General features: G+C 31.8%; 4 protein-coding genes across 9 annotated transcripts; 2 read left to right on the top strand and 2 right to left on the bottom strand.

Moving 5' to 3' along the window:
* Window positions 1–452: 452 nt before the first annotated feature.
* On the bottom strand, window positions 453–2,225 carry LOC132803393 (uncharacterized). Its single transcript, XM_060816245.1, has 4 exons — window positions 1,633–2,225; window positions 1,239–1,534; window positions 881–1,137; window positions 453–778 (listed from the first exon to the last, which is right to left on the bottom strand). Exons 2-4 carry the CDS (start codon window positions 1,299–1,301, stop codon window positions 640–642), a joined length of 459 nt encoding a protein of 152 aa, XP_060672228.1. The 5' UTR covers window positions 1,302–1,534; window positions 1,633–2,225; the 3' UTR covers window positions 453–639.
* Window positions 2,226–7,246: 5,021 nt separating this feature from the next.
* LOC107416793 (disease resistance protein RPV1) lies at window positions 7,247–15,928 on the top strand. Of its 4 annotated transcripts, none has more exons than XM_048472890.2 (10): window positions 7,247–7,319; window positions 7,546–7,752; window positions 10,172–11,285; window positions 11,387–11,707; window positions 11,863–12,171; window positions 12,327–13,607; window positions 13,711–14,380; window positions 14,712–14,795; window positions 15,476–15,544; window positions 15,678–15,928. In XM_048472890.2, exons 3-7 carry the CDS (start codon window positions 11,010–11,012, stop codon window positions 14,257–14,259), a joined length of 2,736 nt encoding a protein of 911 aa, XP_048328847.2. In that variant the 5' UTR covers window positions 7,247–7,319; window positions 7,546–7,752; window positions 10,172–11,009; the 3' UTR covers window positions 14,260–14,380; window positions 14,712–14,795; window positions 15,476–15,544; window positions 15,678–15,928. The 4 variants fall into 4 exon arrangements, with proteins under 4 accessions (XP_048328847.2, XP_060672073.1, XP_060672074.1 ...); XM_060816090.1 differs by having other exon boundaries at window positions 7,251–7,752; window positions 13,711–13,779; window positions 13,915–14,380; XM_060816091.1 differs by having other exon boundaries at window positions 7,251–7,752; window positions 13,116–13,607.
* On the top strand, window positions 7,262–10,727 carry LOC132803529 (TMV resistance protein N-like). The gene is made up of 2 exons (XM_060816735.1): window positions 7,262–7,752; window positions 10,172–10,727. The coding sequence occupies exons 1-2, from the start codon at window positions 7,262–7,264 to the stop codon at window positions 10,725–10,727; spliced, it is 1,047 nt and encodes a 348-aa protein (XP_060672718.1).
* Window positions 15,929–20,670: 4,742 nt separating the features above from the next.
* On the bottom strand, window positions 20,671–22,765 carry LOC107416845 (probable E3 ubiquitin-protein ligase XERICO). 3 transcript variants are annotated; one of them, XM_016025397.4, is made up of 2 exons: window positions 22,597–22,765; window positions 20,671–21,578 (listed from the first exon to the last, which is right to left on the bottom strand). In XM_016025397.4, the coding sequence occupies exon 2, from the start codon at window positions 21,414–21,416 to the stop codon at window positions 20,925–20,927; it is 492 nt and encodes a 163-aa protein (XP_015880883.2). In that variant the 5' UTR covers window positions 21,417–21,578; window positions 22,597–22,765; the 3' UTR covers window positions 20,671–20,924. The 3 variants fall into 3 exon arrangements, with proteins under 3 accessions (XP_015880883.2, XP_015880884.2, XP_048328321.1); XM_016025398.4 differs by lacking the exon at window positions 22,597–22,765 and adding an exon at window positions 22,436–22,557; XM_048472364.2 differs by lacking the exon at window positions 22,597–22,765 and adding an exon at window positions 22,183–22,389.
* Between the last annotated feature and the right edge of the window lie 1,472 nt (window positions 22,766–24,237).

Below are 24,237 nucleotides of genomic sequence, written 5' to 3'. Positions count from 1 at the left end.
TATATCAATTTTATTTTTATTTAAAATGGTTATTGATTTTAAATGTCACTACATTTTTTGTTAATTCCATCTTCATCTTATATAATATTTGTCTCCACTCCCAATTTTTTTTACCCTACTATTAACTTATATAATCTATTAGAAATTAATTTTCCAAGTGAAGGAAATTAGTTTCTAATAGGAGTAAAAATTATTCAACGATTTCCGCTTGGAGGAAATGTTTTCCAACAGGAGGAAAACTATTTCCGCTTGGAGGAAAATTTTTCCACCTGGCGGAAATTTATCAAGAGGCTTCAATTTTTCTTCATATGGGATTTCCGACTGGAGGAATGTTTTTCCTCCATTTTTCCTCCAGTAGGAAAATTTTTCGGCCTATAGGAAATATTTCCGACAAGCGGAAAATTTTTTAAAATTTGAAATTGAGCTCTTAAGGCGTTTGTGCATAACGGAATTCTAATAAATAAACATGGCACATTTCCTATAAGGTCAATTACTTATCATTACATCAATACCACATTGTTATCTTTGTTAAATGAACATTATAAGCCACCATTATATTTACAATTAAAAGTCAAATATAATAAATAATATGCATCTATAAACATGAAAAAAGGAAAGAAAAAAGCATCACCACGCAGCTCATATGCTAAGTTCTTTGTTGTAAACCTCATATGCATACTTCTTCTTAAAGAACTCCATGTTATCTTGTGTGAATGTCAATGGTAATCTAGCATGTAAGAATTCGATGGTCTTGAGTGTAAATATGCCACAGTCACCACTACAAAAACAAACAATTATTATAACATATATTAGTATTATTAGAACCATATTCAATAGTTAATATTTATTCAACAAACATGTAAGTATTAAGAGGTTTTACCCGTTACTTTGCTGAGGGGTATTTTGTGCCAATTCACATGTAAACTCGTCAACGGAGTCTACAAGATCCGGCCACTGCTCATAAAAGGATGCAGACCGCAGTAAATATGGTAACATTATGCATAATTTCTGGAAATAAATTTGTCCCTTGTATCGGTTACCAGCCTTATCTGAATCATATACAGTCATGCGACGCTCTTTTAAGTCCACGTGCCCTACCACCCAATGTATGTTGCGCTTGTTTAGTGGAATCAACAACTGTCAATACATTACAGAATTTCAGTTAGCACAATAAATAAAGGAAGGCACATGAATAAATGAATAGTTAACATTACACAATTTGGACATGTATATATTACATGATTTACGTATTTCCATGGCTTGGACTCCTTCATTCGAATCCCCAGCACATATTCTTGCATTGCGTATGAGAATTGGAACTTAGATGGATTGTCGATGAACTTTCCATGACATTGCTCAATGTATACCTACAACAAAATAATTTATTAGTTATCTAAAATCACAATAGCCACATATAGGACACCTGGCCGTTACTTACCCAAAATTCTCCATCTAGCACCTCAAAACTAGGATAAAAAATATCAGGAAATTGATTGGCACGTACACGAAATAGGTAAGGCAGGACTTCCATATGCTGCATTGAAATACGAGTTAATTTTAAATTACATCCATGCAGTTGAACAACTATCTATGGAATTTATCAAATTATAAAATAAAAATCTTGATACTTACATCGTGATTCAGCCACTTCTCACTGTTTATAAGCAACTGGAAAAAGTCTTTACCCGCAGTCAAAATGTCCATATCAACCTTTGATGCCCAACCAGACTTCATAAATTTGTCAAAATTTTTTACAAGTCGCGTAGGTACTGGTTTGTATGGGTCGAACTTCAAAGTAGAAGATGCACCAGGTAAAGTGCGCTATAGTTTTTTCCGCAAGCCTCCGACACTATAAGGAGTTGTAATAGCTGCTGCCGCCTTCCTATCCCTCCTCCCAATATCTATGTTTTGCTTAGCAGCTGCTACCTTTCTTGCACGTCTCCCGGCAGGAAACTTTGATGGAGACACTTTCTCAATAATCGTAACATTTGGTCCTGCAAGGTCGTCAACATATGGCTGTGACTGTCTATCAATGGGGGTCGCATCGGGACCATACTCTCCTTTATTTTCATCCCCTTGACCGTCCATCCCATCTCCCAACCCGTCAGCACTAACTCCCACTCCTTGGTGCTTCATTAACGTATCAAGCTTGGTGTCCAAACTTGCAAACTCTCTAAGCATGGCAATTCGTAAATCCTTAACGTCTTGCCGTACACTAGCCACTTCGCCTTCAAGGATTGTTAATCTCTCTCTCAAAGGTACCTAAAAGAAATAATAATTATTAATACTTGCAATAATGAAAAAAAGATAAACATTCATACAATTTATTCAAACCTCATCATGGGATGGAGTCGTTGAAGGTTGGGATGGAGTCGTTGGAGGTTGGGATGGAGTCATTGGTTCAACATGAACATGAGCAGCAACTCCTGCAGTCGATGAAGAAGGCTGGTCTGTCGGCTTATGTCCCATTCGCCGCCTCCCTCCTTTTCCCATAATTTCCACAGACGCCTCTTTCCGTTTCTTACTTATTCCACTTCTTGTAAGTGGAATACCTTCATCTTTTTCATCATGACTTGCCTGTGGTGGCTTGTCTCGAACAGCAGGTGCAACATTGTATGGAGTACTGTCATGATGTACATCCAATGCCAAGTTGCCGATATATGCATGCTCAACTTCAGTCACATTCATTAAGCCATGAACGGGATACTGCAAAAGACAAAAGGGATTATAATCAAGTGATTAGCAAGTAATACTAATATTCATACAAATACTGCAAAAGTGTATAAATAATATTATTATGTTGGAATGTATATTTATATATATATATATATATATTTGTACATATAAGTGGAAGAACTCATAGACTTACATCACGATGATCGAAGAGTTCAGTGGCCTTCTCAAATCTTGGCACTTGTGAAAAATGCCAATTAAGAATTCGAGGGAATGCCATGTCCGGCAACTTCTTTCCGAATGCTTGACCCAACGAAGGAATTGTCTCAAAACCCCAAATCTGTCAAACAATTAATTAGTAATCAATAAGTAACGAAATATACACCATACATACAAGTGTAACAAACTTTAAATAATAGTGTAACAAACTTACCATGAAAGCCAAAGGAAACCCACAAAGACTATAACTCTTTGACTTGTTTAAAGCGATGGACTCTCTATGCTCAAAAGCACTCTTCAACGATCTAATGGTGGTAGTATACGATAAAGTACCCCATGGATAGTTATTGAAGTACTCTAAATCATCCACCATCTCCAAGTGATTATGAGGTGCGGTGGCCATGCTTTCTTTGCCTAGAAGAACCGTCTCTAGGAAATATAATAAAGCCAACTTCAATCTATCATCGTCGGCTTCATCATTGTCTTGACACTGTGCAGTCAGGAAAGCTTCGGTTATCTCCGAATTAGTGACCTTTCGCTTTCCGCCAAAATACGTGTCACTAATACGAGTAGAGATGTTAACCTGCCTATTGGGTTCGTAACCAAACCGTAGACCTGTAATTATGGTGAAGTCCCTCTGTGTAAATCTAGCACCACGCCCTCCAAAATTGAATACCATAGAGTCCTTGTCGTCGCAAACACATTGCCTATACAGCATGCTGTTGACGATGTGGCCACTAAATTGTATCTCGTTGGCCTTCAAAAAGTGGCCAAAACAGCTATCCTCAAACTTCTTTATTTGGGCTGGAGTCAGTTTGAACTTAATATCCGACACGGCTTTCCAGAAGTTCGATCTACAATTAACCTTTGCCCTCGATATCTCCGAGTCCCAAAACCTTCGTTGGTAATCTGAATCCATTTATCTGCAAATCAAATACAACAAAACATAACAGATGGAGGAAACGTTTTTTCCGACACGAGAAAAGCCTGAAGGACAATTTTTCCGCCTGGAGGAAATTTTTTCCTCTAGAAGTAAAAAAATTCCCACCAGGAGGAAAAAAAGAGAAAATATTTTCCTCGGGGTGGAAAATTTTCCAGAACCAAAATAACATACACCTAACGGGATTTTCAAACCAGCGCATAATACATTATACATTAGTAGTGTACATTATACATTGCTTCGTAAAGATAACCTATAGATATATTATGGTTTCACATTCAAACCTCCCATTATATTCAAACAAAAACACAACTTCACAATATTAGTAACCATGCAGCAATCAAATTTAGCATATTATATGTGTAAGATGTGCATATGAACAAGAGCATATGAGAAATTTGGAAATTTTCCACCAACAGAAAAAAACCACAAGAAGCATAAACCCTTTTAAACAAATATAATCCATACAATTAGTTATGTCTAACCAGTCATAAGCCAGATCTCAACATGAACACCAAGAAAAACAACTAACACTCCAGTTAAAATCTCTGTTCTGGTTGCCTAAATATGACCTATCAGTATCACAATAATGCAGCCTAGATACAAGTGAATCAATAGCCTTGCAAGAAAGAAAAATAAGAATAACAAACAATTGACAGAAATCTACTAGTAAATAAAAAAATAATAACAATAAATAAAATTAAAAATAACAAAACTAAGGAATCAGCAACGAGAAATTATTTGCCTTTTCATGTTTCTGAACATACAAAATGAACAAGGAATATACACATGCAAAAGGAATCAGTTCAATAGGCATCCTTACAGCAGGACGAAGAGAACAATACAAAGATTAAATGTCCACAATGGTGAATATTAGGAAGAATAATGCTAATTCACAAAGAACAAATTTCAAACAATGGAAAACTGTAACTTTTGCCCCAATAACTGAAGATAATTGTTACTGCAAGCCTACAACTATTTTGGTTGTACTCATGCTATAGGTGATGCATAAAAAATAAAAATTTCTATCCAATTAGTGATTAGACCAAGGACAGAGTATTATGTTGAAATGCAAGACAATAGAACTTGAGGTATAAAGAGAAGCGCACATCATAACTATTCCCTAGTCATGTTGCAACAAATGCTTTAAGCATGCAATTGAGGTTACCGGTGGGTCATTTTGAGCACAAGGAAAAACTTAAATCCAACCATCCATATAGAGTATCTACAGAGATCACATACGGGTGCAAAAAGTAATTAAAAAATAACACAATTTACATCATCATAGCTGTAATTGAATTTGCCTTGTACTCACCTGTATTTCACCATCAACATTTGGAGAATTACTGGCAATATGAGCATCTCCTTGAGACGTGGACTTAGTTTTGGATCTCTCTGTAGCTTTGGCCTTCTCCAATTGTAAAATTTACATCGTAAATGTACATACTGATCTAATCCAAATAGAGAATATATATATATATATATCAGAATTTTACCTGGCAAAAAGCTGTAATTAATTCTGGTCTCAAGATACAAAATCGAGACCCAGGTCCAGTGTAGTTTGCATCACGAGGAGTGACTCTCATCAAGTCAAGGAGATAATGCCTGAATCATAAGATATCAAAGAGAAAGAGAAAGATAGAGTTAGATGTTTAAGTTGTTAACACTTTAATACTACACCTAAGATTTTCCCCTGCAGAGACTTCAATATTAGTTAAAACATTTAATTGCAGAAAAAAACAGCAACAAAGAACGCTGAGAAACTGAGTCTAGAAATTTTTCACCATGATGCAAACTTCAAGCATCACATGAAAGGATATATGCAAGCACTAAACTGGGGTGAAAAGCCAAATACACAGAAAGAATAAGGTTTAAGGTGATCCGAAGTATGCAAGGATTGGGATAGAGGAAGACCCAACTTCAAGAGTAAGAAGTTTTTATGATAGAAAGACAATAGATTCACCTGTCATCACTGCCAACAATACCCTTGCATTCCACTGGTGCAGCTAACTTGAAAACATTTCCAGATCCATCATGGACTGTGTGCTCCTTCAGATGAAGGCATTTTGATGTGCGAATAGGGAAAGGGAAAGGGAAAGCAGAAAAAGTGTTTTGGTCGACGAAAAGAGATAAAAAATAAAATAAAAATAAAAAGAAAAATTAGTAATAGAGGGTATTTTAGTTCGGATATTTTAAAAGTGGGTTACTTTTTAAAAAAAAAAAAAATTGCTATTCTTCAAGAAATGATTTATAAGGTGGTTATTTTTGAAAAAAACCCTAAATGCCAAGTGGTAAAGATTGAAAGCCCATAAAGAATGGGCTGGTGCTTAAGAAGACAGAGAAAGCGGCATGAAAAAGTGTTTGTGTTGAGTTCAGGTGCATAAGATGGATGAGTAGGCAAAAAAGCTTAGGGCATCGGCTTGGACAAGCACAAAGATAACATCATTCATTCTCCAATTCTTCTGATTACTTACTCAACCACAACATATTCACCAATTGGGCTTCCCTATTCAATGAGCAGTTTTTCTTTTTTCTTTTTTAGTTATCTTTAGCGTTTTGGTCAGTCGAAGAAATCAACGTCCATGGAATCTTGTTCCAAGAAAATATAAATGTAAATTAGTCACTGACATACAAGGAAGCCCATCATGCAATTTTGGGTTGGGAAGGTTCAAGGAAGTAAAGACAAAGCTTCGTTTTCTCTTGCTTTCCAAAACAGAGAAACAGGGCATGTTGGGAAAGTAGTAATTTAAAATAATAAAATAGATAGGTTGTTGGTTTTTTGTGTTCTGGGCAGGCGATCATTCTGTCGGAGAAAGAAACCAACAATAGGTGAGGCTGAAACGGCAACGGCTTCCGACGGAGAGCCCTAGCTGCAACAACGACGTAGTAGTTATACTTGTTGGAGGACCAAGTTTTGGGGAACAGAGGCATGTTGCTTTTCCTCCTTTTGCGTTTGCATTTTTCTTTTTCATTGAGTTCGTATATATATTTTTTTATATATATTTCATAGATTCATTGAGTTCATATATTTTTATATATTTCAAAGAGTTTACATCTGAAAATCAGATCTTATCTATAATGCATTATACGACCCATCAATAAACAAATTTAAGTGTGTTTGCGATGGTTTTATTTTTCTGAGCTGATCAACAACTAGAAATTAACACAACGGTGGGTTTGGGGATCTCAAATCTGAGGCTCTGTGCAGTGAGCATAATTATATTAGATCCAGAAAGAGAATGATTAAAGCTTCTTCCAACTTCATTTTATTATGATTAAAGCTTCTTCCAACTTCATTTTATTTTGCTCCCTCCAACCAAACAGAGAAACAGAGCATTTTGGTTCTTCACCAATTAGTAATTAAGGTAAATTATGGGAGTTTTGATTTGCTCTAACATTGTTGTTTTACCTTGCAGATTATAGAAATATATGGCTTCTTCTTCTTCTCAAGAAGAGTACGAGTACGAGGTGTTTCTCAGTTTCAGAGGTGAGGACACTCGCCGTAGTTTTACTGGACATCTTTACGATGCTTTGCATAAAAAGAATATCCGAACCTTCATGGATGATAAAAAAGCTGAAACTGGATATAAAATTTCACCACAACTTAGGAAAGCAATTATGGGATCCAAGATTTGGATAATAGTTTTCTCCAAAGATTTTGCTGCTTCCACATGGTGTTTGGATGAAGTGCTTCAAATACTTGAATGCAACAGGAATAGAAATGGAGAAATTAAAGGGAATGTGATACCCATTTTTTATGGCATAAAACCAACCATTGTACGGAAACAGGAGGAGAGCTATGCAGTTGCATTTGCTAACCACGCAGAACGTTTTAAGGATAGAATTGAGATGGTGCAGCAATGGAGGAATGCTCTAAATGAAGTGTCCGGTGTGACCGGTCATGATTCAGAAAATTTTAGGTACCTTTCATACCGACTATTATTTTGTGTAGAATAATTAATCATATTTCCTTATATCGATTAACAATGTTCCATCAATAATTTTGCAAACAATCATTTTCCGATGCTTTGAATTTAGTCTTGCTTTGTATATTCAGTAAGAGTTAGGTTCAATGCATTTTACTATCCTTTTAGTTTTGGACAAAGTTCTTTTTAAGGTCTAATTTTATTTATTTATTTATTTATTTATTTATTTATTATTATTATTATTATTATTATTATTATTATTATTATTATTATTGCGAAGTGAAGTTGTGAAAGAATAAATAACAAATGTAGTAATCTAAGTCTTGCTATTCTCATTGATAGAGAAAGTATTTATACATGTTACAAGAGATTGAGATAAGACATATGATATCAACTGTAAGGTATAGAGATAGAGAGAGACAGAGATATGCATAAATATAGAGGTAGAGATATAGTATAGAAAGATAAGAGTATATCCAAAGATATAATGCTAGGATTAATCACAACAGATTAAGTAAGCTGTAGCAGCATGTAAGCATCAGGAAATATCTAAACTGATATTCTAATAGATTGGCTTAATTGATAAACCACTGGGAGAATTTTTATAATTTGTATGTGTGCAAAATTAGTAAAATTATTATTATTATTATTTGAATTTAATACCTTTGAGTTTCAAAAGGTTACATTTTGTTTCTTCATAAATTATTAAGTTTATCCATTTTTTTGTTTACCCTAAATCCTTTGTTTCTTTTTTTATTTATTTATTTTTTAATAATTAATGCATCCCAAGTAATCCAAAAACTCACTATTTACTGGACAAATAAATATTAAAAAAATATTGTTCAGGGTAAAATATGTACAAACTGTTAGGGTTTTCTTACATTTTTGTCATTAATGTAACTTTTTGGAATTTAAAGGTATTGAATGTAGACAATCTTTTGAAAAACCTTGAAATGAACTTTGCCCATGATAGATGATATTAAAATGCATTTAACCCTACAAGTTAGGTCTAGCCCTTCCCAACACAATAAATTAAAATTTAAAATAAACTTTTAATTAGCTCATATCATAGATCTACGTGATACACAGTTACAAAAGTATCCATGTATATACGAACACATAGTTACAAAATTTTCTATGCATATATTTTTTGATCAAATCTTAATTTGCTTTGTCCTTGGGGGGACAATCCAGTGGCTATTACCACTGCTTTCTTAGATAATAATCCAAGTTTGAATTCTCCTCCCCAACATGAAAGGGAGAAAAACGAATCTTAATTTGGTCTCTTTTTTACTCTTACTAAGCGCTTAAGGAAGACAAAGTAATTAACATTTTGGCTTATTAATTTCATGGTCTAGAATCTAATTAGAAATCAACAAATCTATTGTGACAAATATTTTGCACAACTGTGTTCTTTGATGAGTTCTTTCAATGACAGGGATAATTTGGCAAAAACAATTCTCCACAATATGGCTCTCTTAAATGTATACACATACATGCATATATATATATATATATATAGCAGTCATCTACTCAACATTTACATTAGGTGTTTAGCATTTATATCCAGATAAATCATGTGACGTCCTGTATAAATTTAACTCATGTTTTAAATATAATATTAGTTTTGAAAAAACTAAAAAGTAAACTTAGCTACTCATAAAACCTGATATCCTCTGATACTTTTTTTTTTTTTGGGGTTGGGTTGGTGGGGTCATTGTCTATGTTTGTCTTTTTACACTAAAATATATACATATCTTAATAATTGTCATTTTACATTATTTGTTAATATCATAGTTTGATATTAACAATTCACAATTGGATTGAAAATCAAACATATATAAACAAAGATCTAAAAAGCAAATAAAATCCTAATTATTTTTGTTATCCCTAAATAGTACAAATTATTTCCAACCAATAAAAGGTCCGGATAATGTTTAGCATCTAATATTTAGAACTTTTATATAGTGTACTTATTAAAAAAATGCATAATATTTTTGCATGTTAAATTTCATTATTTACAAACAAAATAATAAAAATTTTGACCAGCTAGGGCATTCTAGTAAATGAAACTTATACAATGAACACAACGCATTTTATTTTTTTCGACCCAAACAATGTATTCGTTTAAAGAAATAAAAGACTTTATATAACAAATGTCAACAAGTGAAAATAAATAAATAACACTAAATCCTTATTAATCGGCAACAACAACTATTAAGATTGAATAAAAAATTCAGATAATCTAGTTATATAACTAATATATATATATCAGTTATCTCAAAAAAAAAAAAAAAAACATAATATATTGAAAATTGAAACCTTGTATTTTATTCTTTTAAATACCTAAATTTTATTTTAGAGCCTTTCTCACAGACAAATTGTATTTGATTTTTTTTTTTTTTTTAATTAGGTATGATCGCGAGTTAATTGACAAGGTCATTAATGATGTTTTATTGAAGTTGCCAGAAGACCAATTAGCAATTGATCAATTCAAAGAGAACTTGATTGGAATTGAAGAGTGTGTCAAGGATATTAAATCATTGTTATGCATTAACTCGAAGGATGATGTTCGCATAATAGGCATATGGGGCATGGGAGGTATTGGTAAGACCACCCTTGCTGGTACCGTGTTTGACATATATAAATCTTCTTTCGATGCTAATTGCTTCCTTAAGAATGTTAGGGAGGAATCCAAAAGACAAGGAAAAGAGCATTTGAGAAAGAAACTTCTTTTAGACTTATTAAATGATAAATCTATTCAAATGAAGGACACCCCATCCATAATGTCAACTTTTATTCAAAAGCGGTTGGTAAAAACAAAAGTGATTGTTGTTTTAGATGATATAGATGAAATATTATCATTAAAATATTTTCTTGAAGGGCATGAACAGTTTGCCACTGGGAGTAGAATCATTGTCACAACTAGAGATGTGCAGTTGCTTAAGTCAGTCACTGATAAAATTTAGGAGGTTAAGGGGTTACATTGCTCTGAAGCTCATCAACTCTTTCATAAGCATGCTTTTGGAAGTCAAATTTCTGTTGATGCAGACTATGAAAAACTATCAAAAAGAGTGATAGCTAGGGCAAAAGGCAATCCGTTAGCTCTAAAGGTATTGGGCTCTTTCCTTTGCTCCAAGAGTAAACGAGAATGGGAAAGTGCATTGGATAAGCAGGCAATAGATCCACACAAGGAGATTCTTCAAGTATTGAAAATTAGTTATGATGGATTAAGCAAAGGCACCCAGAATATGTTTCTTGATATTGCATGCTTCATTACGGGTGAAGTTTACAGAGAAGAAGTAGAAAACATGTTCAGTTGCAGTGACCAGTATGATGTGACAATAGAAATAACTACTCTTATTGATAAATCCTTATTAACAGAAAGCCTATATGGATGCTTGTCCATGCATGATTTACTGAGAGAAATGGGTCAGGCAATTGTTTGTGATGAAAGCAAAATACCTGGAAATCGTAGTAGGTTGTGGACTGCTAAAGATGTCCGCCATGTATTGGAAAAAAACAAAGTAAGTGCTAAAGTATATTAATTTGTCTATATAAATATGCTACATATTTAAGAGATTTTCTTATATTGTATCTGTATGTATAACAATGGTTTGTTGTTCAGGGGACTAACGCAATCCAAGGCATATCATTGAATCTGTCTGATTGTGGTATTAAAAAAAAAGTGCAAGTGAGCCCTACAACATTCTCAAATATGTGCCATCTAAGATATCTTAAAATATATGGAGGAGGGAAACAATATGATGGGGAATTTGGGCCTAGATACCTACAAGTTCCTGAAAATCCGTTTGATATTTCTGATGAGCTAATATATTTTCATTGGGATTCATATCCTTTGAAATATATGCCAAATTTTAGTCCTGAAAATCTTGTTGGACTTATTATGCGTTGGAGCAAACTTGACAAACTTTGGAATGAAGTCGAGGTATATATGATCGCTTAATACAATAATGGTCATAAATATATATATAGGTTTTATACACATCATTTCATGTAGTTATTTTTAATTAAAGTAGATGCATGCAGTTGATCCTTTTCTTTTTATGTTTTTATTTTTCGGATTTGTGGCTGACATGACAGCTCCTTGACCTCGAGAAGTTAAAGAAGATTGATCTTAGTAATTCTGAGCATCTTACTGGAATACCAAGTCTGTCCGGGGCTATCAATCTTGAAATTATAGATCTTCAAGGTTGTAAAAATTTGGTTCAAATTCACTTAAATCTTCGGAATCTCTGCAAGCTTCAGATTCTAAATTTAAGGCATTGCTACAATCTCGAAAAATGGGAAGCATCTGAAAGTCAAGAAGTGCCCTCATCAGTTCCCATTGGATTAGATTTCTCATATTGCACAGGAGATAGAAATAGAAGGATACTTAGGAATGAAGTTCAGGTACGATTGCTTAATTTAGTTATATATATATATATAATATTTGTTGTTATATATGATATGTTATGTTTAATCAAAGTAGATGCAATGCAATTGATATTTTATCTATTTATTTACTTGGTTTGTGACTTACATGACAACTCCTTCACCTCGTGAAGTTGAAGATTGATGCTAGTTATTGTGAGCACCTAACTGAAATACCAAATTTGTCTGAGGCTATCAATCTTGAAACTATAACACTCCAAGGTTGTAAAAGTTTGGTTCAAGTTGCTTTAAATTTTCAGAATCACCCCATGCTTCGACTTCTAGATTTGAGAGAATGCGCCAATCTCGAAGAATGCAGAGATTCTGAAAATATTACAACTAATAATACAACATTTATAGAAGAAGAGACCTCATCATCAGTTCCCGTTGAATTAAATTTCTCAAATTGCAAAAGACTGAGAAGTATACCAGAAAGCATTGGGAAATTGAAATATCCGAATCTGCATCTTAGTGAATGCCCAAACCTAGAAAAGTTTCCGGAAATCTCTTCGGGTGGTATGGAATGCTTGCATGAGCTTTCGTTAAACGGAACAGGGATTAAAGAGCTACCTGAATCAATCGAAAATATAAAAAAGCTCAAACAGTTAAGTTTGAATGATTGCAAAAGACTTAAAAGTCTACCCCAGAGCATTTGGAAGTTGAAATATCTGGAAAGGCTGATTGTTTTTGATTGCCCAAACCTACAAGGAAAGTTTCCAGAAATCTGGGATGTTATGGAATGCTTGGATGAAATTGATTTAGAGGGAACAGGGATTGAAGAGTTACCCGAATCAATTGAAAATATAAAAAAGCTCAAGTACTTAAATTTGAAGGATTGCAAAAGACTTAAAAGTCTGCCCCAGAGCATTTGGAAGTTAAAATATCTTGAAAAGCTGATTGTTTGTGCTTGCCCAAACCTGCAGGGAAAGTTTCCAGAAATCTGGGATGTTATGGAATGCTTATATGAAATTGATTTAGAGGGAACAGGGATTGAAGAGTTACCGGAATCAATTGAAAATCTAACTGGGCTCACAAATTTAAACCTTTGCAGTTGCCCACAGATTAAGTTTCTCCCAAAAAGCCTCTGTAAATTATCAAGGCTTGCTACGTTGAACCTCAAGGAATGTTCATCACTTGAAGAATTGCCTCGCCTTCCACTTAATTTGACAAGTTTGTTTATAAATTACTGTGAGAGCTTGAAATCAATACAACAGCTTCCATCTTCATTACTTATGTTTGACGCAGCCGATTGTACATCAATGAAAACAATATCAAGTTGTGAAGCGGCTCACATTCACAACGGACAATATTTCGGGGGTCTTCTCCCTATGGTTTGGAGGTTTGAAAATTGTCTGGATTTGGATTACAACACACGAAACCACATAATTGCTGATACTCTAGACGGTAGAATTTACGTATGTATTATTTTTCTCTCCCTGTTTGTGTATGTATATATGCAATAGTCTTGCATGCTCTTAATTACTTTTTATGATCATTAATTTCTCGTCCATGGTACAGGACGGCTGCGCATGTCCATTTGTTGATATTGTGTACCCAGGAAATGAAATCCCAAAGTGGTTCAACAATGTAAGTACTGATGATGGGAATTTGATCAATTTCCGACTTCCTCTAAATTGGTTTAAATTTACTGACAGCCGGGTCCCTTTTGTTGTCTGCATTGTTGGTGTGTTGAATAATTTTGACGATGATGATCATGACAAGCGGATGAGGGCTGTTTTGTTGAAATACAATATCAATTTCAAAACCAATACTTGTGATGGCCATCGTCACAAATATATTGGTGGTTTAGCAAAAACTTGTTTACAAGCAAATAACCGTAATGCTGATCACGTGTTCATTATGCACAACCGAGATATGAGTTTGGATAAGCAAGTGTTGAGACAACTGATTCGACCTCGTGGGTGCCTCAATCTTAGGAATGTGGACGCCTTGCAGGCTTCTTTCAGTATATGTTTGATGGAAGGTGCAAGTGTCAATTTGAACATAAAAAATTGTGGGATACGCTTCATCTATGACTATGATAGAACCAAAGTTAGACAATACTAGTGGTGAATGTTCTAATCAAGCAAGTGGATATCAAAATAATATGATCCGTCAGTCACATCCGCAGATTAGTTCCAAGAGAATCAAGCTGATGGGACAAGATACCTTTCTTCTAAATGAATCGGTACGTACACAAATCATTAAATTTACACATTATTTGATGGTTCATATTAAAATATAAAAAAAAAAAAAAAATCCGTATTGTTTATCTTAACGAGAATTAATTAATTCCACAAATCTAAATTCTGAAATAAAAACTACTTTTGAATCTATGAAAAAAAAGGATAATTCAAAAAAAAAATTCAGGTTTTCATAAAAATTTCTAATTTTTAAAATGTTTATATGCTAGCTAGCACCACTTTTGTGCTATTTATGTTTACTTCTCTTATAATCTTTCTTAATCAAACAATGACAACTTAAATATATTGATATCTGACAACGGCCTTTGTATTTAGTTTTTAATCTACAAGCTGTTCAGGAACCGTAACAGTCTTCTACTTCCAGGATTTCTAGCATGATCTTGCATGTGGGCATATCGGGTACGGATTCCATATTATGAATATTAATGGTTCCTTTTTTTTTCTTGGTACAAAAAGCCATATTGTTATTGTTGATTCACTGCTGAAAAAGCAGAGAACAAAAACTAGTATGTCTGATTTTTGTTTATGGTGTATTACATATGGATGAAATATATGTAACATGTAGATTAACATCTATTGATCATTCTTTGGTTATCTTGCTCAGTAAAGTCTCTAAAACATATACTTTTTTATTTTATTTTATTTTAAATGGCTTTATATGATTCCCAGGAGCATATGGTTTAGTGTTTATTATCTTCCACGTGTTTGATAAAATACGTTTGAGGTGGCAAATTCTTGTGTTTTGATCAATTGTTTTGGAAGAACACTTGTAATTACAGCTACTTGAATAGTGAAGTCACCTGCAATGCAAGGATCTGTTTTGAATTAATTAAGGGAGACAATGCCAGTTTGTTTTGTTTGTACTTAAATGAATTTCTCGCATAACAAGTGCTTTTCAATCAGCCTTGAAAACATAGATACGAAGCAGTGGCAATGTTGAATCACTCTCAATTTGCATTGATCAAAAGAAAAGCATGCTTTCTTCTACGGCTTTATTGTAATGTCCAAAAAGAAAGAAGACGATGACAATGTATGAAATATGCTAAAACAGGGATTATTTTTATATCTACTATTTTCAGATGAAGAAGAATGATTAGCTTGAATAATGTCCAGCGAATAATAAGCTTGAATTTCATAAGAGCAGGTTGGTAAGTGCACTTGTCAAGCTAGTCTCTCTCTCTCTCTCTCTCTCTCTCTCTCTCTCTCGTTCTGGTGGCAAGCAATATCACCGCATTGTTATGATTTTTTTTTTTTTTTTTTTTTTGTTTTTTGGGTGTAAAGGTTGTGATCAAACAGACTGCGAAGGGCCCCAAAGAAAAACTTAACTGTACACATTGATGGCTTCTCTTTCACTGAAGGATTCTCAAAGATTCGGAAATGTAAAATTTCAGTAATATGAAATTGTATACTTGCATTGTTCTCATTTTTGTTTCGCTAGTTTAATGCTCTATTATTGCTCCTTAACGCTTTCTTATATATTATCAAAGCAAAAATGTCAAATGGAGAGATGAAGAAAACTTCAACAAGATAAATGATATATATATATATATATATATATTTTTTAAAGATACATCATGAAAATGGGTTGTCATATATATATATATATAATTTTAAGGATACATCATGAAAATGGGTTTAAACTTTACAAGCTTCTCTTTGCTGCTTCAACTAGATTCTGTTTACCTCATTTAATGGTAAAGGGAAACGAAGTTACAGTGGAAGTAGCAAAAAGAAGCTAGGTTCAGAAAGGTTACTATATAAAACAACAAATAAAATAATAATTTAGCTAAGATCCAAATGTCTATAAATGTCATATAAAAAAATAAATGATCACTACGTTTAAAATCATAACATTTTTTTTTTTTTTTTTTTTTAAGTTTAGCGATAAGCTTTTTACATTTTGCTAAAACTCTATTGGAATCTAGCCAGAGTCCACTTCAAAAATCATTGCTCTTTCGCTTTCTCTCTCCCTTTATTTATATTTGGATTTCATTTATCATCGTTTCCTCTTTTTGTGTGACTGTATTTCACTTATTATTGTAAAGGTTTAAAATATTGATAATTTTTGCAATATTTTTTTGAAAATTTCATTTAAATCAATAGGATATTTAGATTCTAAAAACATAGGATACAATTTCCATAGTTTTTTGTTGAAATTTTCAATATTTCTATAAAAATTTATATTCATATATTTCTATATCAATCTCGGTCAAAATTTTCCATAATATATGTTAGATATTTTTAAAACTTTCATTATAATTTTTATAAAATTTAAAAAGAAAATCTATTTAATTTTAATTTTTATTAAATTTTATAAATATTGTTGAACACTTACAAAGATTTAAATTGGATTCAAAGAAGATAAATCTACATGTAGATAAAAATATTGATATAATAAGAATATTTGGCAATTTCAATAATAATTTCTTATCTACATCATTATTTGATAAACTCTTCAGCATAAGCTATCTTAACAGTAATCCGTACAAATAAATTCTTATCTACATCAGTATTTGATAAACACTTCAGCATAAGTTGTCTTAACAATAATCCATACAAAGAATATCAATAATAACAAAGGGTGTTTGCTTTGAAAACTTTTGTCACTTAAAACACAAATATATCAAATAATCACTAAGAATGTGAGGTCATTCAGTTTAAGGTGGAGGGGAGATTAACCAATGAAATTTTCTCGAAGTATAATAAAATTACCTCAGCCAAGATCACTTCGGCTGAGATCACCTCTGCATTTGAAAAGAAGTCTGAGATCCCTACGGAACCCCTTGTAATAAATTCAACTTAATTGGCTTTATTGGTTTTTTATTAAAATTTAAAAATATTATTATACAGCCCAAGTTGAGCTCAAAAGAGGGGCGTGAAATAGTAATATAAAAACGAAAAAAATAATTCAACCATATTTAATAGTATATTAATATTGTTAACATTATTAACCATTACATATATTATTATAAATAAAGTATATTTTTTAATAATTATTTTTTACAGTACACAACTTATACATGAGAACATAAAAATAAAACAATAATTTTCAACTATGAAATTAACAAAGTATTATATGTTGTATTGAGATTATATTTATAAATTATAATATAATTGTAATTGTATTATTTATTTTAATTGATAAATAATTAAATTAAATATCTATTTTTTTTTCTTATTTGTAAATAATAATTGTATACCTAATAATATTATCTAATAGTTTTCTGCCACATTACCAAAGTGAAATTAAATATTCAGTTAATATATTTTTAAATTTTTATAATTAAATTGATAAAATATTAATTAAATAAGAATAGTATAGAGTTTTAATAACAAATATTTTTTATGAATTTATGTTATTTTTAGAAAAATTTTATATATACTTAATAATTTTCAATATTTTTTTATGTTTATATGTTTAGAACTTTTGATGGAAAATGATATATAAATTTGCTTTTGTATAAGGGAAAATGAAGAAGAGAAAGAGGATGCGCCTTTGGCGCCTTGTGTCGCAGGTGTGCTCATTTGTCACATAAATTTAGTTTTTTTTGCTAAAAAAATTCCAAATAAATTATAAATAATCAAGTTGATTCATTTATTTATTTTGTAATGACTGAGAAATAAAAGAGAATGTTTGGTAATTTTTATTGAAATATTGTTTTGAAAAGAATAAAAATAAAATATTATATATAGCTAAAAATATAAAATGTCACATATAAAAATAATTTATCTACGTATAAATAAATTTTACTATTTTATTTTTTTTTAACATTTTTTTGTCATAATATTCACATTTTTTATATATTACTATATAAAACAACAAAAGGATAAATCATTCTAATTTTCAATTATATTATATATATTCCATCCGTCTGTTTTTTTTTTTTTTCCCCCTTAAGTTACCATTTTAAAATATTATTATGAAGGAGAAAGGAAGAGGAACATCAACAAAAATTATAATTTTTTTACACAGTTCTAAAGATATTTATATTTATGTGAGAATTGCAAAATAAATTTTATTTTTCTCATTTTAGATTAATGTGATTGGCTATTAATATTGCATACAATTGAGAAGATGGAGCCCAGCTCGTCCAGGTCTTCCAAATCGCAGTTTCCATTTCAATTTCGTTGGTCTTTTGACTATCACATGACCATTTTTCCTATATTTATAACTTTATTTTTCCTAGATGTTTTTCGTCCTTATTTTCAAAGTTTTCCAATATTGATAACTTTATTTTTTCATCAATATTAAAACCATGATGCAAATAGTGGATCTTATATTTGATTATTTATTAAAAAAGAAAAAAAAAAAAAAGAAGAAGAAGAAGTTCACATTTGATGAGTTTTACATATTGTATACTAATGATAAGGATTGTTAATTTGAGATTAACTTATTTTATTATTTAATTCTAAACATTATTAAAATATAAATTATCATAGAAATATGTTACATATTATCTAGAATATATTTGGGATTATTTTTCTTTAAAAATAATCAATTAGCAATTCAACTTTGAATAGTCAAATTTTATTCATTATTTATATTTATAAATCATGTAAGAAAATTAGCAACGATAACAACTAATGAGATTGGTTCAAAGTTAACCATAATGACATGGAATAACTGTAGCCATTTAAAAGGTTGAGGTGGCACATTTCAGGCGAAATGGAGAGAATATATATATATATATATTCAGTACTAGTTACATCATGTCTGGCTTAAAACATAAAAAATACTTACATAAATGATCAAGTAGTAGGTAAATCCTCACCTACTTGACCTATTAGTGTATAATTCAGTTCATTTTGCATTATATTATATCCACTCGTTGCTTTAGGTATGTCCCCTTTTCTGATAACAAAGTTCATCAATTCCAGCAATCTTTCTTCCAATAAAGCATTTTCAAAACTTAGCAAAAAGAAAAAAAAAATGCAATTAAACTGTATTGGTAATAAATTTTGTACCAATCACTATTTTTATTTTTTATAAATCAATCACCAATTACCATTCTCTTTACCTTTATGCCCCAAAAAACAAAAAAAAAAGGCCTGCCAATTTCTAAACATTTCTGTTTTCATCCTCTGCTGGGTTCAACCATGAATCTTGCAAGTGGTGGAATAATAGATTTCTAATTCAATTACTTTTTATCCTTTTTTTCATTTTTTTTTTCCGGTCTTGATAGATTTCTATCTTGATTAATTGCATACTATTGTCTTAACCATTTTTCTCTTGGGAAAGGCCAAAGGAATGAATTAATATTCTTCCCTTACAGAGAGCAATGACCACCAGAAAACACTACTTTCATTTTGGGTTGCTCTTTTAAGTTTTAAATACCTTTTAGATGGTGAAAGTTTCAATTTCATAAGCAGACCTTGTTATATTGCATCATGTCACTTGTGTAATGCATACCCAGTAGCACCGTATCACATGTATAACCGATACCATGTTACCCATGTTTTTTAACCATGCCACCTATGTAATACTCTGTTGCACCCTGTTATCCGTGTGTAAGAGAGTGACAAAAGCACCGTGTAACAGATAAATATATATATATATATATATATAATGGTTCATATATAGATCATCCAAATTTGATATTTTTTTAATGAAAATGTTAGTTTTACTGTATACTGTACATTTGATATTTTCATCCAAAAAATATTAATTTTAAATGCGATCCCATACAGGCTGTCAACTTAAACATAACTTCCCCCATCCGGCATCTTGAACCCATGTGTAACGGACATGTTTTGATTTGTTTTTGTCACCTGTGTGTGAAGTTTACATTTTTGTTTTCTCTTTTGTTACTTCTTTTTTTCTTTTCTATATGAAGATTACATATAAATTTTTCTCTATTAGTAGATTACTCGAATAAAGAATGATCCTCCAAAGGCCAGATAAATTTTGCTTTTCAAACCATTGCCTCTGCGTTTTCCTTTTGAAATAATTGAACAAATCCTAAGACTACACGTGATATCTATCCCCCCCACTTTATAAAAGGTCTAAAAACCAAAAAGCATAACTCTTTCTGAATAGCTGATGCCTAGGGAAACTTAATAAATAAATAAACAAAAAGCAACTTTGTTTTAGACCCTGCTTTCCATAAACTAAAACCATATCCGTCTTTAGATTTAGCTGTCCATCCAATAATTAAACGAGCATAATTAAAAAAAATTAAAAATTATACTAATTTTGGCAGCAGAATTGTTGGTTTTCAGCTTTCACAGTAAAGGGACTATCTTTCAACTTAAACATGCTTCAACAAACTCAAAATTCAACAAAAACTCAAAGCTGGAAGTTGATGCTTAAAAACATCAGAGGATTCAGAAACCTCAAAATATATACAATCAGTAAAATTTTCGGTCTCCTCTCCAGAAGCCATGGACATAACAGGCTTTAAAACTCAAGAAACATGAAAGAGGTACATATAACAACTATGGCCAGCCGATGCATTTGTTCTAAACACCTATACAACTACGCTGTACATGGAAGTTTTTTTCTTGCTTGACACGCTTCTAGAAAGCAGCTTACCAATTGCAGGACAGCTCTTCTTCAGGCATTAATGGAGTCCTGCAAAGAGGGCAAGTGACATTCCAATAGTCCAACCACTTCTCTAAGCATACTTTGTGAAAAACGTGGCCACAACTCAAGTGGTTTATCTCTGATTCGGGTTCAAACCGATTCAGGCAAACCGAACATTCATTCTCAGGCTCCTCACAGCCACATAAAGCATCAAACCGAATGGTAGGTACTCGGTTTCTAAACTCCTCGACGTAATTCTCACAAGGGGTACCACAATAGAATTCGTATGATTCGGAAGGGTGGTTCACGTAATCGTCTTCTGATGAGGGATGTGATGAAGATGATGATGATGACGAAGACGATGATGAAAGGCCGATTCCGACTATGTGAAGTATAGACCGGACTATGCCTTTCACTATGGAGATGGACAGTGCCGTGTTAACTAAAAGTATACATAGAACTCCTTCAGATGGAGCTGGGAGACTTGAAAGACCCATGTTTGTGAAAATTATGAACAGAATGTTTTAGAGGTAATAAAATCAGGAAGGATTCAGCAGAAACAGAGAGATAGGATTTGAAATTGTTTTTGCCAATTTCTGATCAGTCACACTTCAGCCAGGTAATGATGACATGTCATCAATATCTTCACACTATCTGACCTGAAACACATTAAATGCAGTAGAATTAGATTTACAACATAAACAAGAATAGAGAATGAAAAGTTAATTAGAACAAGCAGATTATAACTTAAAGGAAGAAAGAAAACTTTCACAACAAAAACAAAGTAAAAAGTTGATAGCAATTGGACATATTTTTTATATTGTAAAACGAATTACAGAACTGACAGCAATAAGAAAATCACACCAAACGAATATCTAAAAGGCACCTAAAAATTTTGTAAAAGAAAATAAAGATTCCACACTTATACTTTTCCATACACCAACCAAAGTTAATGGGATTGATTAAACTTGGCTCATGACAACTGGCCTGGTGGTCCAGCCCTGTTAAGCTAAGCTATATCCTATGAAGGTATTAGGTAACAGCCTAGCCTATATAGGCTACACTTCAAGGAGCTAGACCAAAATCTCCTTCAAACCATCTCACTTGTACCAACGTTAAACCAGTGAAGAAAGCTTGGAAATTTAAAACCCAAAAAACGAATAAAATTTCAATAAGACTTTATCAATCATTACATTGCAAAATCACAAAAGCCAATGAAGCAAAATGATAAAAATATAGCATATAGATAGAGATGAAGGGTACTGAGATAGCTTCTCTATCATCAAGATCTAGCACAACCGAGACAACCAAAACAAGTCAAAATAGAAGATCAAAACCATATCAAAGATGATACAAATAGAGCAACAGATAAAAAATAAATGTTCCCAATAACATGATTTTGAACACGCAACCCACTTCTAGGAAATGCATCAGAACTTGCCACAAGATCTAGCATTCCTTCTTATCATTTTCCAGAAAAAAGGAAAAAAAAAAAAAAAACCCATAAAAGATTCACCTTTATAGAACAAAAAGAACCCACAAAACGAAAACCATAGAAAATATCTCCCAAAAACAGATTTGCTTAAACCAGGTGAGAAACACTCACAAAGAAAAGGGAAGAAAACAACCAAAAAATATATATAAAAAAAAAAAAAAAAAAAAAAGGGAGAAACTTACACAAAGTGAGCTTTGGAATTTTTTAAGATTGTGGGTCAGAAAAAAGAGAAGCTCAAGAATAGATTCATAGGATTTGGTCAGTCGTCTTTGAATAAATGTTGGTGTACAGGTATTTATACATATATGGTTGTGATAATGGCTGCTATGGGCAATCTCTCTCAACGTCTCTACTTGCATTATATATAGCCCAACCCAACGACCTTGTTCCAGTCTCTCGGGTTGTTCCCGATTATCGACAATTAACCCAAACCAAGTGTTTACTAAACCATGGTTAGCCATCCGTGTTTTGCGGATTCTTGTCACCTTCTTAACCATGGTTACTTTATATCATCGCCTCCTTTTTCTGTTTACTCTTCCTTTTATTATCACCTTTTTTTTTTCTTTTTTTTTTTTTCAAGTCCTCCTAAACTCCATAATTTCTTTTTTTTTTTTAATGAATTTTTTTTTCATAATTTTATAATTTCGCCACGTATCATAATACTTGTGGAAATTAGAGCAAAAGTGACGTTTAAAGGGACATACACATGGAAATATTGCTTGTTCATTGTCCTTTCTCCTCCATATTTTCTTTTGTGCACGTAGATATTTTTATTTTTGCATGAAAAAGGTTTTTTTTTTTTTATTTTGATAAACTTTTTTTATTGAAATATTTATGGATAAAAAAGAATACAAATATTATTTATTAAACTATATGACCCAATTAAATTGTTTTCGTCTTTAGTCGTGTACATAGATATCTTTGGTATGACTCAAATTATTGAACTAATGGTCCATCAATGTCCATAGAAAATTGGTGAGCTTTCGTTGTCTAATTTAATGTTTTGATGTGGGAAGTGTAGCCAACAATACATACCAACAATATATATATATAATTTATTTTCAATATGCCCTTCTTTTTCTTTTTTTTTTATGCTTGAGCCCTTTAACATAGAGGAAAGATATTGAGCCTTAAGCTATATTTGTTGACAGTAAAAATTGATAAATCAATCTTAATAAGAATATCTAAAACATGAAAATTTCCTTATAGCAAAGGCAACAGATAAACTCTTACACTCTTTCAAATGAATCTATTTCATTTCGCCTTGGATCAGTTAAATCAAGGAAATTCCTTCATGGCCTACTTTAAATTAATGTTGAGATTTCGCATTTTGTTTGAATGATGATATATATATACTAAATACAGACTTGAAATGGTAAGAAAATGAAAGAGTCTAATTGCCTAACCCTGTTGAATCGATTTTGCTTTCAATGATTTCCGTCCTTAAGCAAATAACAATTCAATTTAACCCAATCAATAATTCAATACAAATACAAATTCAAATGAGAATATCAATAGTTGAATACTAGACATTTTGGTTATTTTTTTTTTATACCATATTAAATTATTACTTATTTAAAAATTAATTATTACAATAAAAAAAATAGATTCAACGGTATATATTAAATTTATTTTTAATATATAAATATTATTTGTTGTTCTTAAACTTGAGTTTACGTTACAATACAGATCTACTGTAACTGTACCCCTCGACGAGAAAATTCTGATTTCCTAATATATTATAAAATAATAAATACATAATTTACAAAAATTTCACCTGAAAAAAAGAGCTCTCCTCCTTTGGTAATTTTACTGAATGTATT

Source organism: Ziziphus jujuba, chromosome 4 (genome assembly GCF_031755915.1).
Source record: "Ziziphus jujuba cultivar Dongzao chromosome 4, ASM3175591v1".
Lineage (NCBI taxonomy): Eukaryota > Viridiplantae > Streptophyta > Magnoliopsida > Rosales > Rhamnaceae > Ziziphus > Ziziphus jujuba.
This window is presented reverse-complemented; position numbering and strand designations above follow the sequence as displayed.

Excerpts from the sequence above, each read along its gene's own strand:
- LOC132803393 (XM_060816245.1), bottom strand. The coding sequence starts at position 1,301 with ATGCAAGAATATGTGCTGGGGATTCGAATGAAGGAGTCCAAGCCATGG. Across the intron at positions 1,138-1,238 it reads CATGGAAATACGTAAATCAT|TTGTTGATTCCACTAAACAA; the intron begins GTAATATATACA and ends ATGTATTGACAG. Across the intron at positions 779-880 it reads ACCCCTCAGCAAAGTAACGG|TGGTGACTGTGGCATATTTA; the intron begins GTAAAACCTCTT and ends TTGTTTTTGTAG.
- LOC132803529 (XM_060816735.1), top strand. The coding sequence starts at position 7,262 with ATGGCTTCTTCTTCTTCTCAAGAAGAGTACGAGTACGAGGTGTTTCTC. Across the intron at positions 7,753-10,171 it reads CATGATTCAGAAAATTTTAG|GTATGATCGCGAGTTAATTG; the intron begins GTACCTTTCATA and ends TTTTTTAATTAG.
- LOC107416793 (XM_048472890.2), top strand. The coding sequence starts at position 11,010 with ATGTTTCTTGATATTGCATGCTTCATTACGGGTGAAGTTTACAGAGAA. Across the intron at positions 11,286-11,386 it reads ATGTATTGGAAAAAAACAAA|GGGACTAACGCAATCCAAGG; the intron begins GTAAGTGCTAAA and ends TTTGTTGTTCAG. Across the intron at positions 13,608-13,710 it reads CTCTAGACGGTAGAATTTAC|GACGGCTGCGCATGTCCATT; the intron begins GTATGTATTATT and ends TCCATGGTACAG.
- LOC107416845 (XM_016025397.4), bottom strand. The coding sequence starts at position 21,416 with ATGGGTCTTTCAAGTCTCCCAGCTCCATCTGAAGGAGTTCTATGTATA.